The following is a 26,817-nucleotide window of genomic DNA, read 5'->3' as shown; positions in this document are numbered from 1 at the left end:
TTCAGTTTTACAAGATAAAAAGAGTTCTGGAGATAAGTAATGGTGGTGGTTGCTCAACAATATAAATGTATTTAATACCACTGAACTGTACATAGAAAAACATTTAAGATGGTAAATTTTATATTTTATGTATCTTATCACAATTAAAGAAAAAAATGTTTTTTACGTCTTACTGGATCAGCTAGGAAATCCAAAGAAGGGAGGAACACTGAACCAGAGAGAATCTCTCTTAAAAGTAAGGTCAGGGATCTGGAAAAAGGAACAATATTGTACATATTTAGTGATTTACATCAGTTCTTACCTGGGAACCTTGTTATTATGCAGACTATGATCAGTAGGTCTGGGGATGCCCTGAGATTCCGCCACCTCTAACAAGCCCCCAAGTAACGCTCATGCTACTGGTTCACAGACCGCACCCAGAGCCCTTAACTGGCTAAAAGAGAATACTACTGAAGAGGAAGAAAGCATTTCCTCAGCAGGAGGAACCTGAGTGAGCATTAGAAAAACACCACCTCAAATATGAAAATTTTACATATAATAAATTAATATGTAAAACCTAATACCTGTAACAGTATAATTTTTATAATTAATTTAAATTATTATAAAACAATTTGTTTAAAGTAAAAACATTTTAATTAAAATATTTTTTAAATTTAATTAAAAATTTTAAAGACAATAAAGTAATATTTAAAGTACATCACTAAAAATAAGCCATGGTTGTATGTATTGTACAGCACAGGGAAATATAGCCATTATTTTGTAATAACTCTAAATGGAGTATAATCTATAAAAATATTGAATTACTAAGTTGTACACCTGAAACTAATTTAACGTTATAAATTATACTTCAATTTAAATAAATAAAAATAAGCCATGGTCTTTTTCTCTAAGGATTATTAGGATAAGAGTAAAGAGGTAACTTTATGGAATAATCTAAACGTGCTCTTTAGGAAATAAGGGAGGCTGGACTAAACGACCTCTAACTATACTTCCCAGGTGAATACCTTAAAACCCAAACTTGTCTGTATAATTTGTTCAAAGTGTTTCTGCCAGTGAATAATAATATGCATGTCTTTTAAAAGGAACACCAAGGAAGTAATAAAGTATAATGATCTCAAGTAAGACAATTAATTTTTTACATTTGTCTTTGATTTCCTACGATCAATTTCCAAGAAAAAATTCTTAGCAACACAATACATCATGAATGCTTAGTACCTAAAATGGCATTTTAAGACCTGATAAATTATATTTCTTAAATGAAAAATTATATCATAGCCTAATCTCAAGTTTTAGTGTATTCCTATTATGATCAAGAATAGCAATATACATACGGTATGGTATGCTATGACATTTTCTAGTCTATTTATACCTGCAGTCTGTTGCTTTCGGAGGCAAAATATAAGGAAAAAGTAGTTCAGTAAGTTTCCTTAAATAATGTAATTCATCTCTTCGACTCCTCAAAGCCACATGAAGCTCCGGACCATATTCTTCTAAAGCAGCTTGCTGTAAAAACTCTGTATTTTCTACTATAAATAGAGATAAAAAATAAATATTGGAAGAAGTTAACAATGTTAAATAACTTCAGCCATTTCCACTAACAAATACAAATTAATTTAACATAGCCATTCCTTTCTTAGCCTTCCTTTCTTTCCAATATGTATTCTACTGGGAAATTTTTCACAAAAAGGATATAAAGAAAATAAGTTTCCTCTTTGCTGGAAGTTTTTTAATTATTCAAAATTAATTGATAAAAAAGCCTTTCACCCTTGGTAAACAAAACTTTAAACTCAGGTCATTACAAAGTATATTAAAGAAAAGCAAATTGCTTAAAGTGGAAAAAACTAAAGAAAACATCTTCTAGCACACACAAAGCTTTTGTTATCAAACGTTACATTCTGTTCATCCCCTGCAAATATTTTAAAAATCCCTCTTAGGGCTTCCCTGGTAGCACAGTGGTTGGGAGTCCGCCTGCCGATGCAGGGGACATGGGTTCGTGCCCCGGTCCGGGAAGATCCCACATGCCACGGAGCGGCTGGGCCCGTGAGCCATGGCCACTGAGCCTGCGTGTCCGGACCCTGTGCTCCGCAGCGGGAGAGGCCACAACAGTGAGAGGCCCGCGTACGGCAAAAAACAAAACAAAACAAAACAAAACAAAAAACAAACAAACAAAAATCCCTCTTAAAGTTCTAGTCAAAATCATTCAGGTAACCCTTTGAAGAAATTAGAGTATAGAAACTGGCTTCCTTGGTTCAGTTCTGCATCTTCTGCCCACAGTACAGGACACAAAAGGTACAGAACTGTATATGGTGGAAGTCCATGAAGTTAGATTACTTAATAAACATTAACTGATGATAAAAGTTACACTAACAAAAAGCTTTCTTAAAAGGCCAAACACTAAACTAATACTTTAAAAAGGAGCAGGAGAAAAACAAGTCATGCTTTCTCCCCTATTTGCATTCTGAGCCAAGTTTTAAAATCATGGAGTCTGTGAAGGGAATCTTAACCCTAATTCAAATGGCATTTATTTTTTACAATTTATTTCTATTTTCATTGACAGAATGCAAGCATATTTACCAAAGAAAAGCCAAAACATACATTCTAATGGTGTAAGAACTAAGAAAGTAAATAAAGGCTACCTGTGCCAGAGGTATAAAAGAAGGACTGGCAAACAAGGACATAGTTTTTATAAGAATGTACTTTATTTTATCATTATACAATAGTTTACCATGCATTTTGCCCCAAGAATTTGGGGTACAGGTCTTTTAAAAATTTATATCATGAGCAGGGATTTAAAATAAGAAGACTAAGCTATGCTAAATCCCAATTCTACTTCTTTATTAACTGATGATGTTAAATGATATAATCCCTTTGAGTCTCAGTTTCCACCTCAGTAAACAGTCATTAAATAGTTAACACTGAAAAAGCTGCCATGCAAAATGCACAAGTAATTATAATATCTGGTGCAATTAAGCATTCACACATAATATATAGATGCTGAAAAACGGGGCATGGATTAATCCCCACTAATCACCAGTATATCTCCTGTCTAATTAGTGGGCAGTTTTCAGACCACAAAAGGAAAAGTCCCCAGAATCCACAACAAAGAGATAACTTCAGGGTGAAAGACTGATATAAGATCCTTCAATTACTACTGAATTTAAATTAAACCAATGCTTCTAATGTATATATTTTCAACATTTCTAAGGGTGATAGAAGGACTTACATAGAAAACTTCTTTGTAATTCCTACTCTCAAGAGGCAGGTTAAGGAGAGAACACCAGGAAAGTAAAAATGAATATGTATAAAGAGCTGAACCTTTAATTTCCTGAATATACACAATTGTGGAGCCAAAGAATTTAGAAAACAAATTCATGCATGAAAGAGAAGAAAAATCAAAAACCTGAAAACCTTTTTTACAAGTCTAATTCACTGTTATAATATTTAGAACACCAGGACCTTTGGATAAAATGCAGTCCTTCTAATCCTCTGGCCTTTTAATTCTATGGAATTCATTAATTACAATGTCATTAATGAATCCAATCTAGCATTTTATGCTGATTTTGTAATTGAGGACCATTTTTTGCATGAATAGTAGCAATTTAGCAACCCCTCTCTTGCAAAGACTCAAGGATAAATTTCAGTCAAACTGGTCTATATATATGACAGCACTTTCACAGAAACAAAATAACTTGGATATTTTATTAAACTGATCAATTGAAAAATAAAAATAGGGCTTCCCTGGTGGCGCAGTGGTTGAGAGTCCGCCTGCCGATGCAGGGGACACGGGTTCGTGCCCTGGTCCGGGAAGATCCCACATGCCGCGGAGCGGCTGGGCCCGTGAGCCATGGCCGCTGAGTCTGCGCATCCAGAGCCTGTGCTCCGCAACGGGAGAGGCCGCAACAGTGAGAGGCCCGTGTACCACAAAAATAAAAATAAATAAAAATAAAAGACTCAATTTACTCATATCCTGAGTTCAAAGTGTTTGTCTTTACAACAAAATTAAGACCATATTAAAAATAATTTTCCCACACAAAAACCTGCACATAAATATTTATAGCAGCTTTATTCATAATTGCCAAAATTTAGAAGCAACCAAGATATCCTTCAAAAGATGAATGGATAAACAAACTGTGGTACATCTGTACAATGGAATATAATTGAGCAATAAAAAGAAATGAGCTATCAACTCCACAAAAAGACATGGAGGAGCCTTAAATGATAGTTCTAAATGAAAGAAAAGGCTACAGTCTGAAAAGGCTACAGTATGATTCCAACTATATGACATCTGGAAAAGGCAAAGCTGTAGAAAGAGTAAAAAGATCAGTGGTTGCTAGGGGTTCATGAAGGAAGGAGGGAGGGATAAATAGGTGAAACACAGGGGGCGGGGGGTGCAGTGAAACTATTCAGTATGATGTTGTGTTGATGGATACATGGCATTAAGCATTTGTCAGAATCCACAGAATGTACAATATGAAGAGTAAAACCCTAATAAAAACTATGGGGCTTCCCTGGTGGCACAGTGGTTGAGAGTCCGCCTGCCAATGCAGAGGACACGGGTTCGTGCCCCAGTCTGGGAGGATCCCACATGCCGTGGAGAGGCTGGGCCCATGAGCCATGGCCACTGAGCCTGCGCGTCCGGAGCCTGTGCTCCGCAACGGGAGAGGCCACAACAGTGAGAGGCCCGCGTACCACAAAAAAAACAAAAAAAAACTATGGACTTTAGTTAATAATAATGTCTCAGTACTGGCATATCAATTGTAACAAATGTACCAACCAATGCAAGGTGTTAATAATAGGGAAGGGGGGAAATATATGGGAACTCTCTATAATTTCTGCTCAGTTTTTCTGTAAACTTAAAACTGCTCTAAAAAGTAAAGTTTACTAATAAAAAAAAAAACACTTTTCTATATTTTTTTCTGACAGTACAGTAGCCTTAACAAAATGGCTACAACAAAGTTACTATCTTCTGGTGTGTTTTTGCCAGTGACAGGACAATTATTTTAAAAGTTAATTTTTTTAATTTAACAATTAAATTATACATATTTAAACTCTTCCACTTTTTAACTATGTTGAAGGTAAAACTTGAATTGTTATAATATTATAAGATGAACACAGAAAAATTTTTAAATGTAATTTGAAATGCTTCTCATACCTGAGGAATTATTCATACCAAAGGACAAATAAACTAATAATTTAACTACCACTCTACAAGTTCCCCAAATATACTGTGATTATACAAACTGATATTATGAGGGAGGGAAAATTGGTTCCATGCTCAAATGAGTTTGGGATGTGCTGGGTTAAAAAAAGTTAAAGTTATTTCTTTGCTGCAGGAATACTGAGATATTTTGGAATGCTAGTACTTACTGGGTATTTCCAGAAGAGGAATACAATACATAGTAATTACCAGAAAATATAACCATGATACTTCTTCTACATAGTCATCTACATAGAGTAGTATTCTGCAGAACATACTTGGGGAAGCACTGACAAAGAAGAATACCAAATGCAGATACAAGGAAAATCTCAGTTTCACAAAGAACTAAGTACAGAGCATATAAGTAATTTTGTTTAAAAGGTATATTTCAGCTTGATCTAAGAGCAAGAAAAGCCCCCAAATGAAGGTTTCATCCAATCAGCAAACGTTTGGTGAATGTATGCTATGTGTACATCATGACAGTATAAAGGCCAGGATACACATAAGAAACTGCAAACAGGTCATCCTGGCTAAAGTATCATACATAGTGAAGGACAAGAGTAGATCAAAATACTTGACTAAATAGGAAAGGGTTTAAAATATAGGACAGTTTTGACTCTGTAGCACTCGCTAATTTTTTTTTTTTTTTAAGTAGGCAGGTAACAGAATTGTGGCATTGTGAAATTAACATAGTAGCAATAAATAGGATAGGCTTCATCAAAACTGTTGAAATCATTAAGAAAAAAGGAGGGAAGAGATGTGAAAGACACCTCAGAGGAGGTAATGAAGTCAACAGACTACCATGCAAAAAAAGACAAGATTCATCAATAATATAACTAAAGATTATCCGAGTGTACCTTAATTTTCATAGATTCTTGAGTTCTCAAAATCACTTATATGTTAACAAATTACTGAAAGAGATTTCAGTTTAAACTAATACTTTCACAGCATCTGTGAATATATCACTTAATTTATCAGTACTCAGACTTAGATATTTAAAGTAAAAGCTGGTATATAAAAACAAACTCAAACTTTGTAGCAGTGTAAGAAACATAAAACTTTGTATTACCTTTCTGACTGGCTTTAACGATCACTTCTATATGCTTCATTGCTGCTTTTAATAGTTTCTTGGTGATAATAGATGGAATATCCACCTAGAAAAATTCAACATTAAAATAAAACTTTTAAAATAATTATCACTAAGTTACAATGGCAGGAACAATGTATTTAAGGTATTGGAACATATGATCTTAAAAATCAGTGGTATTATTGGGAATCTTTCAAAAATATAATTTAAAAGCACTTTACATTCTTGGATCATACTAACTGTAAATTTAGACCGTTTTACTACAACAGTAATGAAAATACACCTTCATATGCATACCCTATACACTAAATTTTTCTCACAAAATAGCATCTTTATTCTTGACTTATTTCTTTAATGTGTTCATTCTAAATGCATTCAAGAAAAAAATCTCAAGTAACTTTATCATCCCTTTGAGGTTATAAACTTGTGTTTACTAAGGTCACTTGAAAATAAACTTTTCATTCAGCTTACAAGGTAAATCCTGGTTTCAAGATATATGGAAGCATTCTATTTTGGAATAAAATTAAGTTTCATCATTCCCCACAGGTATTGTTCAACTTAAAGGCTGGAAACTGTAATGACTATGGTAGGTTAGTAAGAGAGGACTGGGGGCTTACAAGTACACACATAAAAGAGACATAAAATAAAATAACTAAAAAAAAAAAAAAAAAACCCTGCAAATTAAGTAAATCACCACCAAAAAGCATGTTTATTGGAGTTCAACAGGCTTAGCTTCCATCACAAAGCTCAACACATCATATTCTCCCTTTATCAAAGGCATGAGAAAACTGCATCACAATAGTGTTGTTTTGTGTTAACTTTTCAGTTCTTTTTAAATTCCTCATTAAGAAAGAGGAAAAACATCACAAGCTGATAAATCTAGTAAGTGTAATGGATCATAATCCCCCAAATTTTAGTGATTTACTAGTAAAACCCAGAGCAGATTACAGATATCTTTTGGCTGTATAAGATCAAACATGTTCAATAAGAGGGGTGTTTTTGCTAGTAGCACACCTTTTTGCAAAATAACATTACTCTTCATTTATCCCTGCTCTCTTGGTACTCAGTGATTATAAATTAGTCTCATATATATATTTATCAAATAAACAAGATGTTTTCATTTTTAAATATTTTATGGAATCTTGTCTTCTGAGAATACGCACGAAAATTTTCCCTTGTAAGTTCCATTTTAGAGACTTCAGATCAAAATCAAAATGATAAAATAGTGAGTTTGTCACTAAACTTTGATTAAAAAAAGAAAAAAAAAAAAAACCACTGTGGACCTTAAATGATTGTTTTCATTATCCCCAAACTCCCAATTTACATTAGTCAGGCCATGTTATCAAGGATATAACATTGTACTAGGAATGACATGACCCAGGCCTAATCTTTTGCCCATCAACTACCTCTGACACTTTGACAAAGAATATTACTAACTTTCTATAAAATGGGTATGATAATGACCCACTTATCTCCCAGGACAGTATACAGATAAAATGAAATGTACCATAACAATCCAGAAAGTGGAAAAAAATATTTGAAAATCATATATCTGATGAAGGAAGTATACCCAGAATAGATAATGAACTCTTACATCTCAACAATTAAAAGACAAATAACTCAGTTTAAAAAAATGGGCAAAGAATTTGAATACACATTTCTCCCCAAAAAAGATACACAAATGGCCAATAAGCATCTGAAAGGACGCTCGACATCATTGGTCATAGGGAAAGGCAAATCAAAGCCACAATGAGATACCACTTCACACCCACTAGCATGGTTAGAATCAAAAAGTGAGATAATAACTAGTTCTGGCAAGGATGTGGAGAAATCAGAACCCTCATACACTGCTGGTGGGAATGCAAAGTGGTACAGCCACTTAGGAAAACAATCTGACAGTTCCTCAAAAGTTAAACACAGAGTTACCACTTGACCCAGCAATTACACTCCTAGGTAAACCCAAAAGAAATGAAAACAAATATTCCACCCCCTCCCTCCCGAGAAAACCTATACACAAACACTATGGCAGCATTATTCATAATAGCCAACTGACGGATGGATGGATGCATGAACAAAATGTGGCATATCCATACAACAGAATATTACTCAGACATAAAAAAGAATAAGTACTGATATAGCTACAAAATGACAACATGAATAAACCTTGAAAATATTATGCTATGTGAAAACAACCAATCACAAACATTATGCTAAATGAAAGCAAGCAATCACAAAAACTACAGAAAGGATTTTATAGTTAGCATGTATTATATTCAATCAACCAACAATCCTACCACTGGACATGTTTTCCTTTTCAGACTTCCTTATTATAAACTATACTGCAATGAATCTTTGAACATACATTTTTACAAACTACTGTGATTATTTCTTTAAAATATACTAAGAAAAACAATGGAATTAAATTTGGGAGCACAGACATTTTTAAGTCTTTTAATAAAGATTACCAAACTGCCTTCCAGGGTAAGAGTTACATCAATCTGAATTTGTACTTGCTTTGCCTGTTTCCCCACAATCACCACTACTAGATATTATCATGTTTTTTACCTTTCCCAACCTGATAGGCAAAAGAACAGTATCTCATCAAAAGACTATATTTCATGTGAGACAACATATTTTCAAATATTCACTGGCCATTTTATATGTTTCTTTTGTGAACTACTTATTCATAATTTTTGCATATCTTTGCCACAGTACTTGACTGTATTGTTCACTTCTCAAATAGGTATAGAAACATTTAACAAGATTTATCTTTATTTACTAATGGCAGATACGATATGCCAATTTATTGTCAATATGTTCAATTCTATCAAACTGACAAGGCAGTAGACAAGTATTTATGTCTACAGCCAACACACTGTTAAGTATATACAGACAGAAACTCAAACATAAACAAACTATGGCTTGAAATTTTTTAAAAAGTAGATCATAATCATTACCCTGTATTCAGTAAATTCATCTAACTGGAACATGAATTTTTTTTTCTCTAATTGTCTTTTTATTTCTAATTGCCACAAACCAAGATATCCAAACATTAAAATAAAGAAAGCAAAATTGATCAATTAATCAAAAGTAATCCATTTATCTTTTAATCTAAAAAATTAGAAGTGAGGAACAAATACATACAGTATAGAAATTCCCAAATTTCTCATTATAAATATATACCTTGTGAATCCTTCGAATTAAGACAGATGCAAAAAACCGTAATATAATTCTCAGTTCATCAACAAAGGACTCATCATCTGTTACATCCCTTCAATTGAGGAGAAAAGCAAGCATTTAGAAGTTCAAAGAAATACACAGCTTCCTCTTCTAGAAAACAAGAAAAGTCTAGAACTGACTTTCTTCCATTTACTTACGCTACTTTTTTTTAACAAATAATGCATTACAGTAGAGAAAAAAAGAAATGTACAAAGAATAGAAATCTCCCATAATTCTAGTGACAAGACACAATTACTGTTAACTAAATTATAGTACATATTTCCCTGCAGACATTCACATGTACGTGGTCATATTTTTAAGATTTTTAAGATCATTTTCTAAACATCATCAAAGAAATATCTAAGAAATAAAACAAAGAATAATTTTGAGAAGCAACAGAATTACATACTAAATTTTAAATTAGTTTAAATATTTCTAGATTAATAATATAAACTAATTCTAAAAGTAAGGGAAAAAAGTGTGTGTTCTATTTGAAAAAGAAAATAAACTGAAACTCAACTGTTTTTAAACAGAAATTTTGACAACCTTCTCCTGAGTTTTCCTGTAGTCCTGAGGTCCCTAGAAGAATAAGGATACTTCCCTAATCAAAGGCAAGAAAGAAAGGTACGTATAATGGTGATATTCTGAACTTGAAGATGATGCTACCTGTTAAGTCCCTTGGTAAAATAAGGAAGATAATTGTATCAATCATGCTTTCCACTATTAACTCCAAGGAAGGGGATATCACAGCATCAAAGGAGAAAATACAGACTTTAACATTTACAAATACAGCCATATTTTATATCTGAAGAGTCATAATGTGGGCGTAGGGGTGGGGTGGGGTCGCAGTGGGGAAGTTTTACAACAGGATTCATTTTACAAAAGGCCTCACCATCAACTTTACTTAAATGGCAAATGCCCCATATTTAAGACAGACTCAAATGTAAAAAATTAATTTATATAAGCTTTTCAGGAAAATATGCCATATAAACTGAATATTAAATTTGTTTTAATACACTATAGATCAACTCAACTACTAGCATTTTTTTTTTTTCTGGCCATGCCACGTGACTTGTGGGATCTTAGTTCCCTGATCAGGGATCGAACCTAGCCCCACAGCAGTGAAAGCGCTGAGTCCTAACCACTGGACCACCAGGGAAGTCCCCTACTAGCATTGTTAAATTAGGAAATTCAAAATATACTGAATCTATATAAAATTTGGGTAGTTATCATTAAATATTACATCTGTAAGTCATACGCGTTTAAGTGTTCAAATACATAACTAAATACATGATGCTTATGTAAGGGAACATCTGTTTTATAATATAACTTGGGATTTCTGATTGTCAAACTATATATTTTTTTCAGATCCATATCCTGCTAAGCATAGGGCACTTGTACATCCACCTCAGACACCAAAAACAAAGTTGCTTTGGAAAAAACATATTAATTTTCCAGGAAAAGTCTATTGAAATTAACTTTCAATTTAATGAAATATCTGAATATAAATTTTTCCTGTAAATGTACAACTATTTCAAATGTAAAAAGTGCATACAAAATAGTAAATCACTCCTACAATTAGGAGTCATGAGAAATTCTACAAGTTACTTGAGGACACGGGGAGGGGGAAGGGTAAGCTGGGACGAAGTGAGAGAGTGGCATGGACATATATACACTACCAAACATAAAACAGATAGCTAGTGGGAAGCAGCTGCATAGCACAGGGAGATCAGCTCAGTGCTTTGTGACCACCTAGAGGGGTGGGATAGGGAGGGTGGGAGGGAGACGCAAGAGGGAGAAGATTTGGGGATATATGTATACATATAGCTGATTCAGTTTGTTATACAGCAGAAACTAACACAACACTGTAAAGCAATTATACTCCAATAAAGATGATTTAAAAAAAAAAAGAAATTCTACAAGTTACTTCTCTTTCAAAAAGTAGCCTAAGTTCCTCTTTGCTATCACTAAACTGTTAATTGATGACCTAATCAATGGTTCTTAACTGGGACCACTGTGCCTCCCAGGTAAATGTGGCAATCTCTGAAGACATTTTTGGTGGTCACAACTAGGGGAAGAAGGGATACCACCAGCATTCGCTAGGAAAAAGCCAGGGTGCGGCTAAATACCCTATAAGGCACAGTACAGGTCCCTACAGTAAAGAATTACGTGGTCTAAAATGTCAATAGTGCCAAAATTGATAAATCCTGGCCTATACTGAAAACATATCATTAGCACTTAACTTAATGGTATTCACTATACTATAGAAAAAAGGTCTTATAGAAAGAGCTTACCTGTACCAGGGGTAAATGAAGTTTTCCAACACTAATTCAAGAACCTGCATAAAAATTATTTTCAAAGAAAAATCAAGTTAGTTAACTCATTCTGGGAAAATAAACTCTACTACTAAGAAATATATAATAAAAACTAAGTTTAGTATCCCATATATTGACATCTAATATCACACTTTCACATGACAAAATGTATATGTCAACTTTACATGTTGTGATGATGAAAGAAAACATGAAAAAATACTTTGAAAACCATAAAAAAGAAAAATTACTATTAGAATGACACACATTTTTAAATATTCCTATAATTTAAAAAAAATTTTAAAAACCTAAATTGTTCTGACTCTGAAGCTTCACTGAACCAAAAAATTTCTATGGAAATAAGGAAAATAATAGGCTAGTCTTTTGCATTCCTAACCCTCTCTGTAAGTCAGTATTCCCAGAATAAAATGAAGAAACAAATATATAAGACTTACATAAAGGGTGAAAGTTAGGTTTCAGTGATCATCTTTGAAGCGAGGATAGTGACCAGAAGGGAGCATGAGGGGTACTTCTGGGTGCTAATAATGTTTTTGTTTCTTGATCTGGGGGCCGGCTACATGAATATGCTCACTTCGTGAAAATTTTAGCTGTACACTGAAAATCAAGTTATATGTGAAAGAGTAACAAAACAAAACAAAAGAAATCTTGGGTGTTAAACCTTCCATTCCTTGAGCCTGGGTGCAGCAGTATAGTTTAATTTTTAAAAGGACTTGTAGCAGTGGGCATTAACTTTAAAAAACACTAGGGAGGGAATGAAACAATATATCTAATCTGACTATATACCTTCTCTGCAGTAGTAATCAAGACTGTGGACTCTCTAAATACTAAGGCAACAAGATTTGGACTTTTTACTAAAAAAGTAAGCATTAGTGATATCACCTGGAAAAATAAGATACATATAGACAGTGTTAGGACACAGAGAGGAGACTAGAAAATTTACCATTAAACATTTCATCTTATTATTATATTATTCCCTCAAATTCAATCAGAAGCCCTACTAAGTTTACATCCTAAGTAGCTCTTTTCTACAGCTCCACTATTTAGGTCCTCATCTTCTCATCCCTATACATAGCAATAGCCTCTAAACTAGTCTCCCTCCTTCCAAGCTAGCTCCCCTCCAACCTCCATAAACCTGCCAAAGTGATCTAAAACATGTATTTGACCACATCACTCCGCTGCATGAAACCCTCAATATATCAAACCACAACATATCAAAGTTAAGACAAGTGGAGCTGCACTGATTGTGAAGGGGTGAGAGAAAGCTGCTTGCCAGCCCCTGTGACCATCCACTTCCTTTTCACCTCCCACTGCATCCTGTGAATCACATCTGAAAACTCTAGTTACACAATTTGAAAATCACTGACTCCCGATCAATTAAACTCCTTCAGCGTGGCCTTTTAAGTCTTCTGATGATCTGATTTCTAAAGGGCCATATAAAAATCAGTTAAGAACTACGGCAGTCCTGGGTTTTAGACTGAGTTCTGCTACCAACTAAGTATGATACCTGAGAAAATTATTAAAACTCTCTAAACCCTTCCTTTGGTAAAACCATCAAATCAATAATAGCACCTACTTCATAGGCTGTATGATTACATGAATAATGCAAGTACAGTGATTAGTACAATATCTACTATACAGTAAGTGATTGATAAATACTAGCTAATAGAGTCTGGTCTCTTCGTTGCCCACACCCTCCTTCGCATTTCACCCTCCAGTCTGCTGAACACTCCACCTTGTTTCAAAGCCTCTTTCTTTCCAAAAGCTCTTCCCACACCCTGAAATACCTTTTCCCACACTATCAGGCTGATAAACTTCTAGTTATATTTCCTGACTGCTCCTCTCAACAGTTATGCACTTCGTCCTCTGTGCTAATGATACACCTTGTACATTTCTTCCATTATAGCCTGCATTACATTATATTGTATATGTCTGTTTAAATGGCTATCTCCCCTCCTAGACTGAAGTTCCCAGAAGAAAGGAACCATACCTGATTTCTCTTTTTATTCCTAGGGCCTAATCCAGTTCCTGCCTACAGCAAGATCTCAGAAAATATTTTTAAATATTGGAGCTAGTATTTATTGAACACCAATATGTGCCAGGCACTAGGCTAAGAGCTTTACATCAGTTTTTTCAATTTTTAAAAAGAAACGAAGTGTCAAACTACAAATAATACTCTTCCTAGATGTCTTGTCTTCAACAGACCTCAAATCAGCACTCTCCCCAACAGAAATATAATGTGAGCCACAAATATAATTTCAAATTTTCTAGTAGCTATGTTTTTTAAAAAGTAAAAAGAAACAGGTGAAGTTAATTTTATGATATATCTTATTTAACCCAATATACCCAAAATATTATCATATATGTAATCAACATAAAGTATATAATAGGATATTTTACATTTCTTTTTCCTTACTAAGTCCTCAAAATCCAGTACATATTTTACTGTATTTTACATATACAGCACATCTCAATCTGGACTAACACATTTCAAGTGTTTATCAATAGCTGCATGTGGCTAGTGGCTACTATACTGGACAGCACAGTCTTAAATCAGGGAATCTGAAGGATGAAAAAGAGCTTACAGAAGAAATGAAAAGGAAAACTGCCAACAGTTTAGCATTTATGCAGCATACTTTTCGCCAAACAAAAATACAAACTGGGAAAAAGGACAATTAAGGCAGGATTCAGATGCCTAATGCTATTCTTCAACTAATTAGCACTCAGTTTAATTCAATAGATATCTATCAGGTACCAACAATATATCTGGCACCTGCACTTGGTGCTGGGAACAAATGAGACCCATTCCTTGCCTTCAAGGACTTGACTGCTTTCTTGGATGGAGAGACCAAGTCTCTCAAAGAAATAACTAAAACATGATATGTTACCAAAAAGGTACATATAAAATGTGACTGGAACAAAGATAAGAGAACATGCTTTCTATTCCTATACTATGGACAAACACTGAAATGTATCTGACTCTCTGCTCAAGTTAGTGTCAAAAATGGGGTCACAATTCAGTAAGATACACATTGGCTCCTTGTAGCTCAGGTCTCCTCTGGAATTACAAAATGGTTATTTCTACTGTCTTATAATAAAAATGACTATTTTTATAAGAGGTAAACAATAACTAGGTAAACAGTACTTTTTTTGACTAAAATGTCCATTTCAATTAGACATGGGATCCAAAAACATTTCTAGTTTACCATTCAAGTTGTATAACAATCAACTACCAGCCAAGAATTGATTAGGCAGCATATATTAAAATACTCCATGATTAAATTTTCCATAGGTATTTAATACTTTCTGCTTGGGTATACATAGCAATTTTATTTAAATCAGTTACCTCTGAAAGAGATGCATCAACCTTGGAAGAAATTTTCAGGTCTAGCCATGGCTGGTAGTTCTCAAGCAGCAAGGCAGGTCTAAAGAAAATCATACAGTTAAACTGCTTGAAATCCAAAATGTAACTGGAAGGATCAACAAATTAAAAGTGTTTAACGTACCTATGTCGTTTACATTTCACTTTACCACAAACAGCACAGCTACGACCTTGAGGAAATAATTCCTGAAGTCCTAACTGCTAAAAAAGGGAAATGGGGAGATTCGTCTTTACTTTACGTATCATATTTACTGAAGAGAATCAACTTTCCAAAAGTTTGTTAATCAATGTATGAATTCAAAGGACATGATTTTTTTAACTAATATCTGCTTTAACACTGAAACCATACTTTATAATAAATAATACTTGCTATACCAAACTGCCAATAGGAAAAAAATACCTAATGAAATGCTTTACAATAACTAAGCCAAATTTTCAAGCTTAAAATTAAAGTCAATTGTTACGCTCACTTACTAAAAATAAATAAATAAATATATAAATCTATATTTGAAAATGATACTCTACTGCAAAGGTATAAGAAAAAACTATTTTCTATTTCTCCAAAACCTTGAATTCAATGAGGGAGAAGACGCGTGATAACTAGTAAGGTTCCTGACCAAATACGGGGTATCACCTTCAGCTGTGTTTCCTCTGAGTAGAAATATCAACCAACCTGAGATGAGGGACTACATCAACTTGGAGAATTTTCAAGGAAGAGTTCAAAGTTCAGAAAAACTAATTATTTTCGTTAAAGAAATATTACTGGTTTGTTTCTATGGAGCAAATAAACATTTAGGGAACAATTAGTTCCCTGTTTGTGTCTGTGCCTCAGAATCACCTGGAAGGCTTTGAACAGGTCCTAATTACAAGGCCCTAACCCAGAACTATTCAATCAAAATCTAGTGGTAGGGCCCAGGAGTCTGTACTTTTTAAAAGATTCCTCAGGTGATTCTACTGTACAACCAATTTTGGAAACCTGTTTTAATTCACTGTCATCATAGTTAATATGCAGTCAAAGGACACTCTAAAATCGTGGAGCCCAATTTTCTGAGAATTTTCTGTTTTCTTTCTTTAGCTCCTCCTGGGAGACCTATATACTTTAAAAATAAACATATATGCAAATTTCACTTTAAAAATGTTCTGATGTCTTCCATTATTAAATAATAGCAGAGGTATTTTTTAAAAATCACTGCTTTAACATGCTTTCATGAACAATATCGAATAGCACAGGGTCATACCTACTAATTCTTTTAAAAGTAAGAACACATATATTTTACCTTGGGTTTGTATTTTATCGTGAAGAATATATTTGGTAAGAGAGAATCAGGTCCCAATGAGCAGTAGAATGTGACAACTCCAGCAACAAATGACCAGAAGATCATTAAAACATGAAGATACCTTAGAAATAAAGGAAGGTAATTATTAGAACCAAAAAACAGCATATAACACTAATTTGTCCCTTCATTGATTTCACAAGTTTTTAATTAAGCACCTACCATACTAGGCTGAAGCAACTTCTCCAGTCATGATTTTCTGTAATGTATCTACTAACTATAAGAATCACAGAATGTATGCTATCAAATGTATATTTCATTAAATGTATAAAGAAGTATAACTTCTCAATATTTCATAATTTGGTACCTAGGTTGTCATATTTAGCCAATACCACATTTTTCCAGAATACCTTCTAATGACAGGGTAGTATTCAAACCCCACCAAAATTCTGATTATTTGTCATTAAATCAATTTTACTGAGTGCCCGTTTTGTGCTACATAGTACTAGGCTCTAGGGATACAATAAGGAACAGCACTGCCATGGTCTCTATTTGCATGGAAAACACTATCTGGTAGGTATAACAGATAAGTAAGTAAATACAATACAGTGTGATGATGTGTTCTATATTATGACAGAGAAAGTATGCATGATATGAGAACTCCTCGGGCAAAATACACAACCCAAACTTGAAAAGACAGAAAAACTCTTTTCAGAGAAAGTTGTGTCTGTGGAAAACCTTAAAGAGTGAGTAGGAGAAAACCAACAGAAGAGGACAGGGTAGAGGAAGGAGTGACTGGGGAAGAGGCAGGGGAATTCAAACTGGAGAGAACTACGTGGGCTAAGATCTGAGCACAGTTCCAAGGAAGAAGTGGTCTTGAGATGAATCTAGAAAAGCCAAGCCAAAGCCACATGACACAGTGTCATACAGTAAGCCATGTTAAGGTGTCTCGATACGGCCAGTCCTCACAGCGCACAGCTCTGACGTGCATACATTTCAGTTGCCAAAACTTTGTGAGACACCAGCCCCCCAAACATCACAGTTCAAATTCTAATTACCGTGTCACGGTTGTTAGCTGTGCAAACCATACAGTACAAACTTTGGTGCCAGCTCTTCAGGCCACAAATCACTATGTAGTGAGAAGAGAATGAAGCCAATCCACAGAGAGAAGCAGGAAAATCCAGGAGGGGAAGAAACTATTGGCAGTATTCCAAGCCCTGGTTCTATGTGTCTCTGAGGCCCAGCTACACTCCAGTTCTTTCTGCACTTACATAATCTTCCCATGATTCCCCTCTTTGCCAAACCTAGTGTGAGCTGAGTTTCTTTCATCTACCATCAAGAGTCCTAAGTAATGCCCAGGAGACAATGAAGATTTTAAGAATTTTTAAGAGTTTTAAGAAAAAGAGTAGTATCACCAGATGATCAGTAGACACTCAGGCAGCAATATGGAGAATGGCCTAAACTGGAAACATGCAGGCTAATTAGAAAGCTGCTGAAGTAATTAATCTAGGAGAGTCTACAGATGGCCTGTACTAGGGAAGAGACTTAGAAATAAAAAGAAGCTGACTGTTTTGAGACATCTAGGAGGAAGAATTAAGGGGACTAAGTAGTTGATTAGATGCAAGGAGAAGGGAGAGATTAAAAATCAGTTCCCTTTGGACATGTTGAATTTCAGATATCTCAAGACGTGTCAAGCAGAAATGTTCCATAACCAGCCAAATACTGGGTAGTTTAGATCTCTGCAGAGAATATGCGCCAAGGATAAAGGTTTGGAAATTACCAGCATAAAGATCACTGAAGTCATGGGAACGAATGACATGACCAGGGAAAAGCTGCAGAATGAAAAAAGAAGAGAACATAATACATTTAAGAAATAAGCAGAACAAGAAGAATCCGTAAAGGAATCTAGTAATTAGAAGAGTTGAGAAGACAACTGGGGGTCAAGTCAAAACGGCTGTCAAGATAAAAAAAAGAAAGAAAACATTTCAACAGGGATGAAGTAGTTAACATGATCAAATAGTTGTAAAATAAAGTGAGACAGATTGAGAAGTGTCCGTCAGTTTTAGCAACAAGAGAGCCACTGATGAACTAGGCAAAAGCAATTCTAGTAGAATGGTAAAGGACTGCAGTGGGTTGAAGAGAGGTGGGGAAGTGGGACTGGTACATGTGGATAATTCTCTTTTTAAAGGAAAGAAGAGCTAAGGTTTAGCTGGAGAGGGACCATGAGGAAAGGTGTTTAGAAAAACCTGATCATAATTAAATGTTAATAGGAGAGAAGGAGAAAAGAGAGAAAAAGGTAGGAGACAAAAGATAACTTGAGAGAATTATTTTCTCCTAGAGAGATAGGAGTAGTTGGGATTCAGAGCCAAAACAGAAGAAACAGTTATAACAGGAAGAGAGATCTCCTCCCCAATACCAGAGAGAAAGAACAGATTGATGAGAATGGAGTCAAACCTGTAGATTTCAAAACAGGAATTTATGATGGCCTTTAGGTGAAACAGGAGATGCTGAGAGTGAAGGGTGAAGGTGGCATGAACGGAAGTTCTAGAAGACTGGGGAAGTTCTGAAACAGCTGCTGGGAAGAAGTAAAGAGAAGGGTATCCTGGGGAACTGCCGAGCAGTACTGAGGCTGAAGAGTTAAATTTACAGGTGTGGGATCTTCTCTAGCAACATTCAGTAACCAGGATATAAACACTAAAAAAAAAAAGCAGCATCACTGATCCAAGATTTGGAGTTTGTCAGGCGAGTGGAATGTAAGGAAAGAGAGCCAAAGATACTGGCAATAGAGTGGCTGAAGTGACGGGCAATGGAATCTAAGCTACACTGACTCCAAACCACATAGGAAAGTAAGTGACAACAGAAGAGGGAAAATGGATAGGAAGAAGGCAGAGGAATCGGGAGGCTGAGGAAAGCAGGCTTTTACGAATGAGAGAAGTAGGTCAGCAAGTGGGAGGTTTGATTTTTAAGATTTCACAGGTAGAATACTTTCTGGTGATAACCAGGGCCACCATAGGGTGGTCTAAGTGGGAGGCTGTACAGGAGTCACCTCGAGATAGACTAGCATATTTGATGGGCTACTTGCCCAAACACTGGAGTCATCTAGAATGATGGCAGAATTTAAAATGGAGAGAAAGTTTATAAACCAGAAGCTTATAGTACAAGTGACCTGGAGATCGGTGAGAAAACAGACAGATGGTATATGTTCCAAAGGAGTAAGAGACTTCTATTTCTTTGACAGAATAATTTGTACCAGACTTGCCTTCCTGCCATAAACAACTATAAAACTGAACAAAACATGTGCAGCAACTGCTTTTAGGCACTGGATAACAGGCAATATACAGCAACAGAATCTTTAAGAGAAGGGAAGCACACAAGTGAGTTCCACATTGATCCCAGTTCTTTGACTGGGGACAACTGTCCAAGTGCAGCATGGAATAGAAAAGGTTACAGAAGATATTGTGAAGATCTGGGATTTCGGAATTGGGGAATAAAGCACCAAGTAATAAGAAGGTGAAGACAGATGATTAAAGATGCTTACGTATTATAGACAGTGACCAAGTAAGTGCAAAAGCTGTGAGACAAAGGCTGCACCACCCAACTACATGAAACCGCCTGGTCTCCAGGCTTCCAGAGCAATTCTATACTTGAGAAACATCCACTAAATACCGATTATTAAATGCTCTCACTCAGCACTTAAAACATAAACATGATTACTATTCACTCAAAAAACTTGCTATGGCTTAATGTTGCCTGCAGGATGAAACACAAACCCCTTAAACCTTTATGGTCCCTTTCAAGCTGACTCCAACCCACCTTTCTACTCTTATTTCTTCTCATTCCTTTATACAAAGCTTCACTCCAACCAATACCATAATTGACATCAAGTTTTAAAGAAACATTAAGTCTGGAAACTAACTCAATAGGTTATACAGGTATTCACAGAGGAAATTATGAAATTCATGTCCATAGCCACTTACTGAAAATCATTTTGAGCCGGAGAGATATGACTCAGAATTCAGAATTTTTAGGATTCTTGAACAGTTTTATAGCATGTATTTCATAAATAACATAATGTAATATGTTAATGAGGTCTGATACAGTACTCCATAATCAGATATTAATATTTCTGCAGCAAAACATATAAACAATAAATAAATAAATAAGTCAGAAATAAATACTATAAATAGTCTCAAGTCTATTGAGGTCAGCTTTTGTTATTAAATGCCAAACTTATGGGAAAAGTTACTTCTTCAGAGTTTTTTGGATCTCAGAATTACAGATTAGGAATTGTAGACCTGTGCTTAGACTGAATGACAATAAACACTACATGCAATATGTATACTGCTATAACTAGGTCAAGCAATAACTAAGGCATTATTTAAGAAGGAAATCTATAGCATTAAATGCATTAATCCTGTTGTTCTCAATGAAGGGTGATCGCACTGCCCAGGGGACACATGGCAGTATACGGAGACATTTTGATAGTCACAACTGCAGGGAGAGGGAGAAGGGGACTGTGGTACTTACATCACATGACTAGAGGCCAGGGCTCTGCTAAATATTTTACAGCGTACAGGACAGCCCCCCACAGCAAAGAATTATCTGACCCAAATTATCAACAGTGTTGAGGCTGAGAAACCTCGCATTAATCAGAGACAAAGAAATGCTGAAAACCATCAAGCTAAGCATTCAGAAGGATGGGGGGAAAAATGCAAATCCAAACACATTAAAAGGAAGGAAACACTAAAGAGAAGAACAGAAATCAATAATGTGGACACTAATGATAAGATAAAAAAGAAAATTAAGCTGGTTCTTTGGAAAAACTAATAAAATAAGCAAACCTCTAACTGGATACTACTGAAAGTTTTAGGGCACCAATAATTACTCTAAAAACCGATAATTAAGAGAAAAGTGTAAAAGGTTGTGCCCTGCCCCCTTTCCTCCTGTTTCATATTGAATATATAATATTTACCAGAGTATGTTTTAATAATTAATACATGATATATTGTATAATTAATTTATATATCATATATATAATGATATCTATAGGTATTTGTTCTAATAAGTCATTAAAAATAAATGAATATTAAAAAAAAAAAAAGAAAAGTGTAAGTATTTAACCCACTTTTCCAATTTGAGATGTACTTCATTGTAACTAAATACACCTAATGGAGGATGGAGTAAAGCAATTTTACACACACACACACGAATTTTTTTTTAATTATTATTTATGTATTTATCTATTTTTGGCTGTGTTGGGTCTTCGTTTCTGTGCAAGGGCTTTCTCCAGTTGCGGCAAGCGGGGGCCACTCTTCATCGCGGTGCGCGGGCCTCTCACTATCGCGGCCTCTCTTGTTGCGGAGCACGGGCTCCAGACGCACAGGCTCAGTAGTTGTGGCTCACGGGCCTAGTTGCTCCACGGCATGTGGGATCCTCCCAGGCCAGGGCTCGAACCCGTGTCCCCTGCATTAGCAGGCAGATTCTCAACCACTGCACCACCAGGGAAGCCCCACACAAGCATTTAAACTAAAAACTACAGAAGGAATGGAAGAATACAAAATCATCATGTTGCATCCTATAATGAAGTAACTGATTCAGGGAGTAAATAAACGGTGAAACCAAAGAGAAAGTTTGTTGGGCAGTTGTCACCACCTGAATACACAAAGTGAGGCAACTCCATCTAACGTGGAGTTATCCTCTGATGTGATGTAATAGGATGTACACAGCATCAGTGAAGTACTCTTGCACCAAATAAATAAATAAATAAAAACAAATCTAAATCTAATTGAGCCTATAAATCTAACTCCCTGTCTACAAAAAATATAAAGGTGCAGGTGAGAGTAAAAACAGAAGACACCACAAGGAAACTATCAGCAAAACCCAAGGTGTGAACAAATGGCTCAGTTTCTTCAACAACTCAATAGCAAGGAGGAAAAAAAGAGCGGGTGAGGAGGAATGTTCTAGATTTGGGTTGACAAACTATGGCTTATGGATAGCCCTCAAGCTAAGAAAGATTTTCACATTTTTAAAGGGCTCTTTTAAAAAATAATATGGGGGCCTTCCCTAGTGGCGCAGTGGTTAAGAATCCGCCCACTAACGCAGGGGACACGGGTTCGAGCCCTGGTCCGGGAAGATTCCACATGCCATGGAGCAACTAAGCCCGTGAGCCACAACTACTGAAGCCCGCACTCTAGAGCCTGTGCTCTGCAACAAGAGAAGCCACCGCAGTGAGAAGGCCACACACCACAATGAAGAGTAGCCCACTCTCGCTGCAACTAGAGAAACCCCATGCACAGCAATGAAGACCCAACACAGCCAAAAATAAATAAATAAGTTTTAAAAATAATAATATGGGATGGAGACCTGATGTAGCCCACAAAGCCGAAAATATTTATTCTCTGACACTTTACGGAAAAAGTTTGCCAACTCCTGTTCTAGATTATAAGACATTTACAAAAGTTTAAGAAATGCATCAACTACATACAATGAGTGGACCTAGCTTAGATTCTGATTAGAACAAATGCACTACAAATTTTTTTTTATAAATTTTTTTTATTTTTATTTATTTTTGGCTGCGTTGGGTCTTTGTTGCTACGTGGGCTTTCTCAAGTTGCGGCAAGCGGGGGCTACTCTTCATTGCGGTGCGCGGGCTTCTCATTGCGGTGGCTTCTCTTGTTGTGGAGCACGGGCTCTAGGTGCGCGGGCTCCAGTAGTTGTGGCTCGTGGGCTCTATAACGCGGCTCAGTAGTTGTGGCGCATGGGCTTAGCTGCTCTGCAGCATGTGGAATCTTCCCGGACCAGGGCTTAAACCCGTGTCCCCTGCACTGGCAGGCGGATTTTTAACCACTGCGCCACCAGGGAAGCCCCTACAAATTTTTATATAATTAGGAAAATTTGATTATGGACTGGTTATTAGAAGACATTAAGAATTATTGTTAATTTTGTAAGGTTATGGTTTTGTGTAGAATAATTTACTTTTTAAGGGAGGAAGGTTAGACTTTTTTAAAACATTGATGGTTACTGAAGCTGAGTGATGGGTGCTTAGAGGTTCCTTGCACTCTCTTTTTTCTATATATGCTTGGAAATTTTCAAAACCAAAACTTAAAAAGACAAGGTTTTAGCAAGACAGATGAGGGAATAAAAAAAAAAAAAAAGAGGATACAAATATACAATACAGAATGAAAAAGAAATAATCATAGCTATAACTGCAATGAAGAGTAAGACTATAAAAACTATATGTATGCTCATAAATTAGATAACCTATATGACATAAATTTTTAGAAAAAGACAAAAATGCCAAAACTTAGGAAGTGAAGAACTTGAATAGACCAAGTATCATTAGAGGAATTAAAATATAATCAGAGACCTGACTATAAAAAAAAAGACCCCTGGCCCAAATGGTTTTACCAAACTTTCATAAAACAGATAATCTCTACTTTATACAGACTGCTTTCAGGGGGAAAAAAATGAGAAAAAGCTGCTAATTTTAAAGGATTAATATAATTTTAACTCCCCAACCTGATAAAGATAATATAAGCAAATCGTTAGGTCTATTTTACTTATGAATATAGATATGAAGTACTAAGTAAAATATTAGTTAACTAAAACTAGCAGTATATCATAAAATAAAGAATAATACCATAAGAAAGGCATATTTTTTAAACAGTTCAATATCTTTAAATCTACACCATCATGAACTAAAGGAGAAAAAAAAAATCAAAACAATGAGGCCTCTTGACCTAACTACTAGTTTACAGGGAACACAGAGGGAAAAGAACATGCCCCAAAACAGTACAGGGATGCAATCAGCAAAAGCCAGACTGTGGAAAACTCTACAGAACAAATGGCCAGTTTCCTCAACAAATAAATTACAAGGTTAAAAAAAGGGACGGGGGAGGGAAGGCAACATTCAGATTAAAAGATCATATTTGTATCTTATTTAATTAACTATGAAAAGCTGTTTATGAGTAAGATTCATTACGGATGCAGTAATGGATAGACAGACACACAATAAAGCATATAAAAATACAGTAAAATGTTTGAAAGCAAACTTATGGTGACCAAAGGGGAAACACGGACGGAGGGATAACTCAGGAGCTTGGGATGAACATACACACAGTACTGTATATAAGATAGATAACCAACAAGGACCTACTGTATAGCACAGGGAACTCTACTCAATATTCTGTGATAACCTATATGAGAAAAGGATCTAAAAAAGAATGAATATATGTATATGTATAACTGAATCACTTTGCTGTACACCTGAAACTAGCACAACACTGTGAATCAACTATGCTCCAATAAAAAAATATGTAAAATGTTAATGTAAAATCGAGGCAAAACATAATTGGTCATTTACCGTAAATTTCAACATTGCTATATGTTTAAAACTGTTCATCATAAAATGTTGGAGGGTAAAGCTCTAACAAATTCAGGGAAATCTGAACACTGAATAGATATTTAAGGATGCTAAGAAATTAGTTTTTTTTTAATGTGAAATGGTATTGTGGTTACGTAGAAAAAAAGCTCCCATCTATTAGAGATACATACTGAAATGTTTAATGTTTGCTGATAAAATATATCATGTGGGATTTCCTTCAAAATAATTGGGGGAGGGGGTGATACTGGGCTTTAAGCTGATCATTTTTGAAGCTGGGTGATAGGTATTTACAGGTTTCATTGTACTATTCTATTTTTATTTTGTGTTTTAAGTTTTCCATAATAAAGTTTTTAAATGAAAAAAAGCTACTAAAAGGACATCAGAGCAGATCTGAATGAATGGAGAAAGATTATGTTCATGGATGAAACCATTAAATACAGTTAACTCATCAATTCTATTGATAGAATATTTAATTGACAAATTAAATAAAAACTGTGCAAATTCTTTGCCCTCCTCACATCAAAAGCAGGAGCCTAATTTCTTTCCCCTTGAATAGAGTCTGGCCTTAATAACTTACTCCTAACCAAAAGAATGTGGCAGAAGTGAAGCTCCCTAACTGCCTAACTTCCAAGGATAGGTCATAAAAAAGATACAGCTTCCACCAGAAACTCTTTCTCAGGATACTCACCCTTGTAACCCAGCACCAGGTTGGGAAAAAAGCCACACGTGAAGGCCATATGTACATGTTCCGGCCTACAACCCAGCTGTATATAAAAACACACTACAAAACTATAATACTGTCATTAAAAAAAATTTGGTACTGTTGTAGAAAGAGAAAAATAGACAAAAGAAACAGAACATAACAGTGAAAGACCCACTTAGTTTGGAAACAAAAACATTGTAGAGTCTGACTGTCTGGGTTCTAATCCTGGCTATGACACAATGCAAATTACTTAATCTCTCTGACTCTTGCTTGGGCCTCTATAATATGGGGTAATAATAATAACACCTAACTCATAGGGTTGTTATGATGATTAAATAAGTTCATAAAAGTACTTGGAAAAGCCTGTCTTAATACTAAGTTAAGGGACTTCCCTGGTGGCAGTGTGGTTAAGAATCCACGTGTCAGTGCAGGGGACATGGGTTGGAGCCCTGGTCTGGGAAGATCCCACATGCCACGGAGCAACATAAGGCCATGAGCCACAACTACTGAGCCTGCGCTCTAGAGCCCATGAGGCACAACTATTGAGCCCAGGTACCACAACTACTGAAGCCCATGTGCCTAGAGCCCGTGCTCTGCAACAAGAGAAGCCATTGCAATGAGAAGCCCACGCACCACAATGAAGAGTAGCCCCAGCTCACCGAAACCAGAGAAAGCCTGCGCACAGCAACAAAGACCCAACGCAGCCAAAAGAATAAACAAATAAATAAATTTTTTTAAATACTAAGTTAAGTGTATATAAGCCAGTTGTGGTAATCTGAAAAGTAATAAAGAAAATAATACTAAAACACATTAAGCAGGCTCCATATATAGAAGAAGGCTATATGTACAGAAAAAAATCGCAATTTATAAAATAAAATTGCGAACCACAGGTAACAGTGACTAGAATGTTAACAACAGTAGTCAACTCTGAATGGTAAATTTATGAGTGATTTTTAACGTCGTCTTTATATTTCTATTTTCTGACTTCTTTACAGTTTATATGAGTCAATGTTATTTAGAAAGTTATCAATAATAAGTATTTCTTCTTAACAATGTCTTTTTAATGTAATTTTAAAAGTCTGGGCTTCTAAATCAGAACGATCTACATTAGAATCCCATTTTGCTACTATCTATGAGCCTGAGAAAGTTATTGAACAACTCTAGGCTTCAGTTTGCTTATTTGTAAAATGGGGCTAATCAGGGAGCTGCAAATTAAAACTACAATGAGCTACCACTATACAC

At 35.4% G+C, this 26,817-nt stretch overlaps 1 protein-coding gene across 7 annotated transcripts in view; it reads right to left on the bottom strand.

Annotated features, from left to right (window-relative positions):
* The window catches only part of SNX14 (sorting nexin 14), a 67,250-nt gene that overhangs the window by 36,054 nt on the left and 4,379 nt on the right, over positions 1 to 26,817 (bottom strand). For 4 of the 7 annotated variants that reach the window (XM_033428498.2, XM_033428504.2, XM_033428503.2 and 1 more), the window contains exons 2-9: positions 16,493 to 16,613; positions 15,340 to 15,416; positions 15,180 to 15,258; positions 11,798 to 11,841; positions 9,468 to 9,555; positions 6,267 to 6,351; positions 1,370 to 1,526; positions 174 to 249 (exon numbers count right to left, since the gene is read on the bottom strand). In XM_033428498.2, the coding sequence (XP_033284389.1) occupies positions 174 to 249; positions 1,370 to 1,526; positions 6,267 to 6,351; positions 9,468 to 9,555; positions 11,798 to 11,841; positions 15,180 to 15,258; positions 15,340 to 15,416; positions 16,493 to 16,613 (727 nt within the window). The remainder of the gene's footprint in view (positions 1 to 173; positions 250 to 1,369; positions 1,527 to 6,266; positions 6,352 to 9,467; positions 9,556 to 11,797; positions 11,842 to 15,179; positions 15,259 to 15,339; positions 15,417 to 16,492; positions 16,614 to 26,817) is intronic. The other 3 variants (XM_033428500.2, XM_033428502.2, XM_033428501.2) reach the window with 2 other exon arrangements.

This window comes from Orcinus orca, chromosome 12 (genome assembly GCF_937001465.1).
Source record: "Orcinus orca chromosome 12, mOrcOrc1.1, whole genome shotgun sequence".
NCBI classification, from domain to species: domain Eukaryota; kingdom Metazoa; phylum Chordata; class Mammalia; order Artiodactyla; family Delphinidae; genus Orcinus; species Orcinus orca.
Note: the sequence above shows the minus strand (reverse complement) of the source record. Positions and strands in the feature narration are given on the sequence as shown.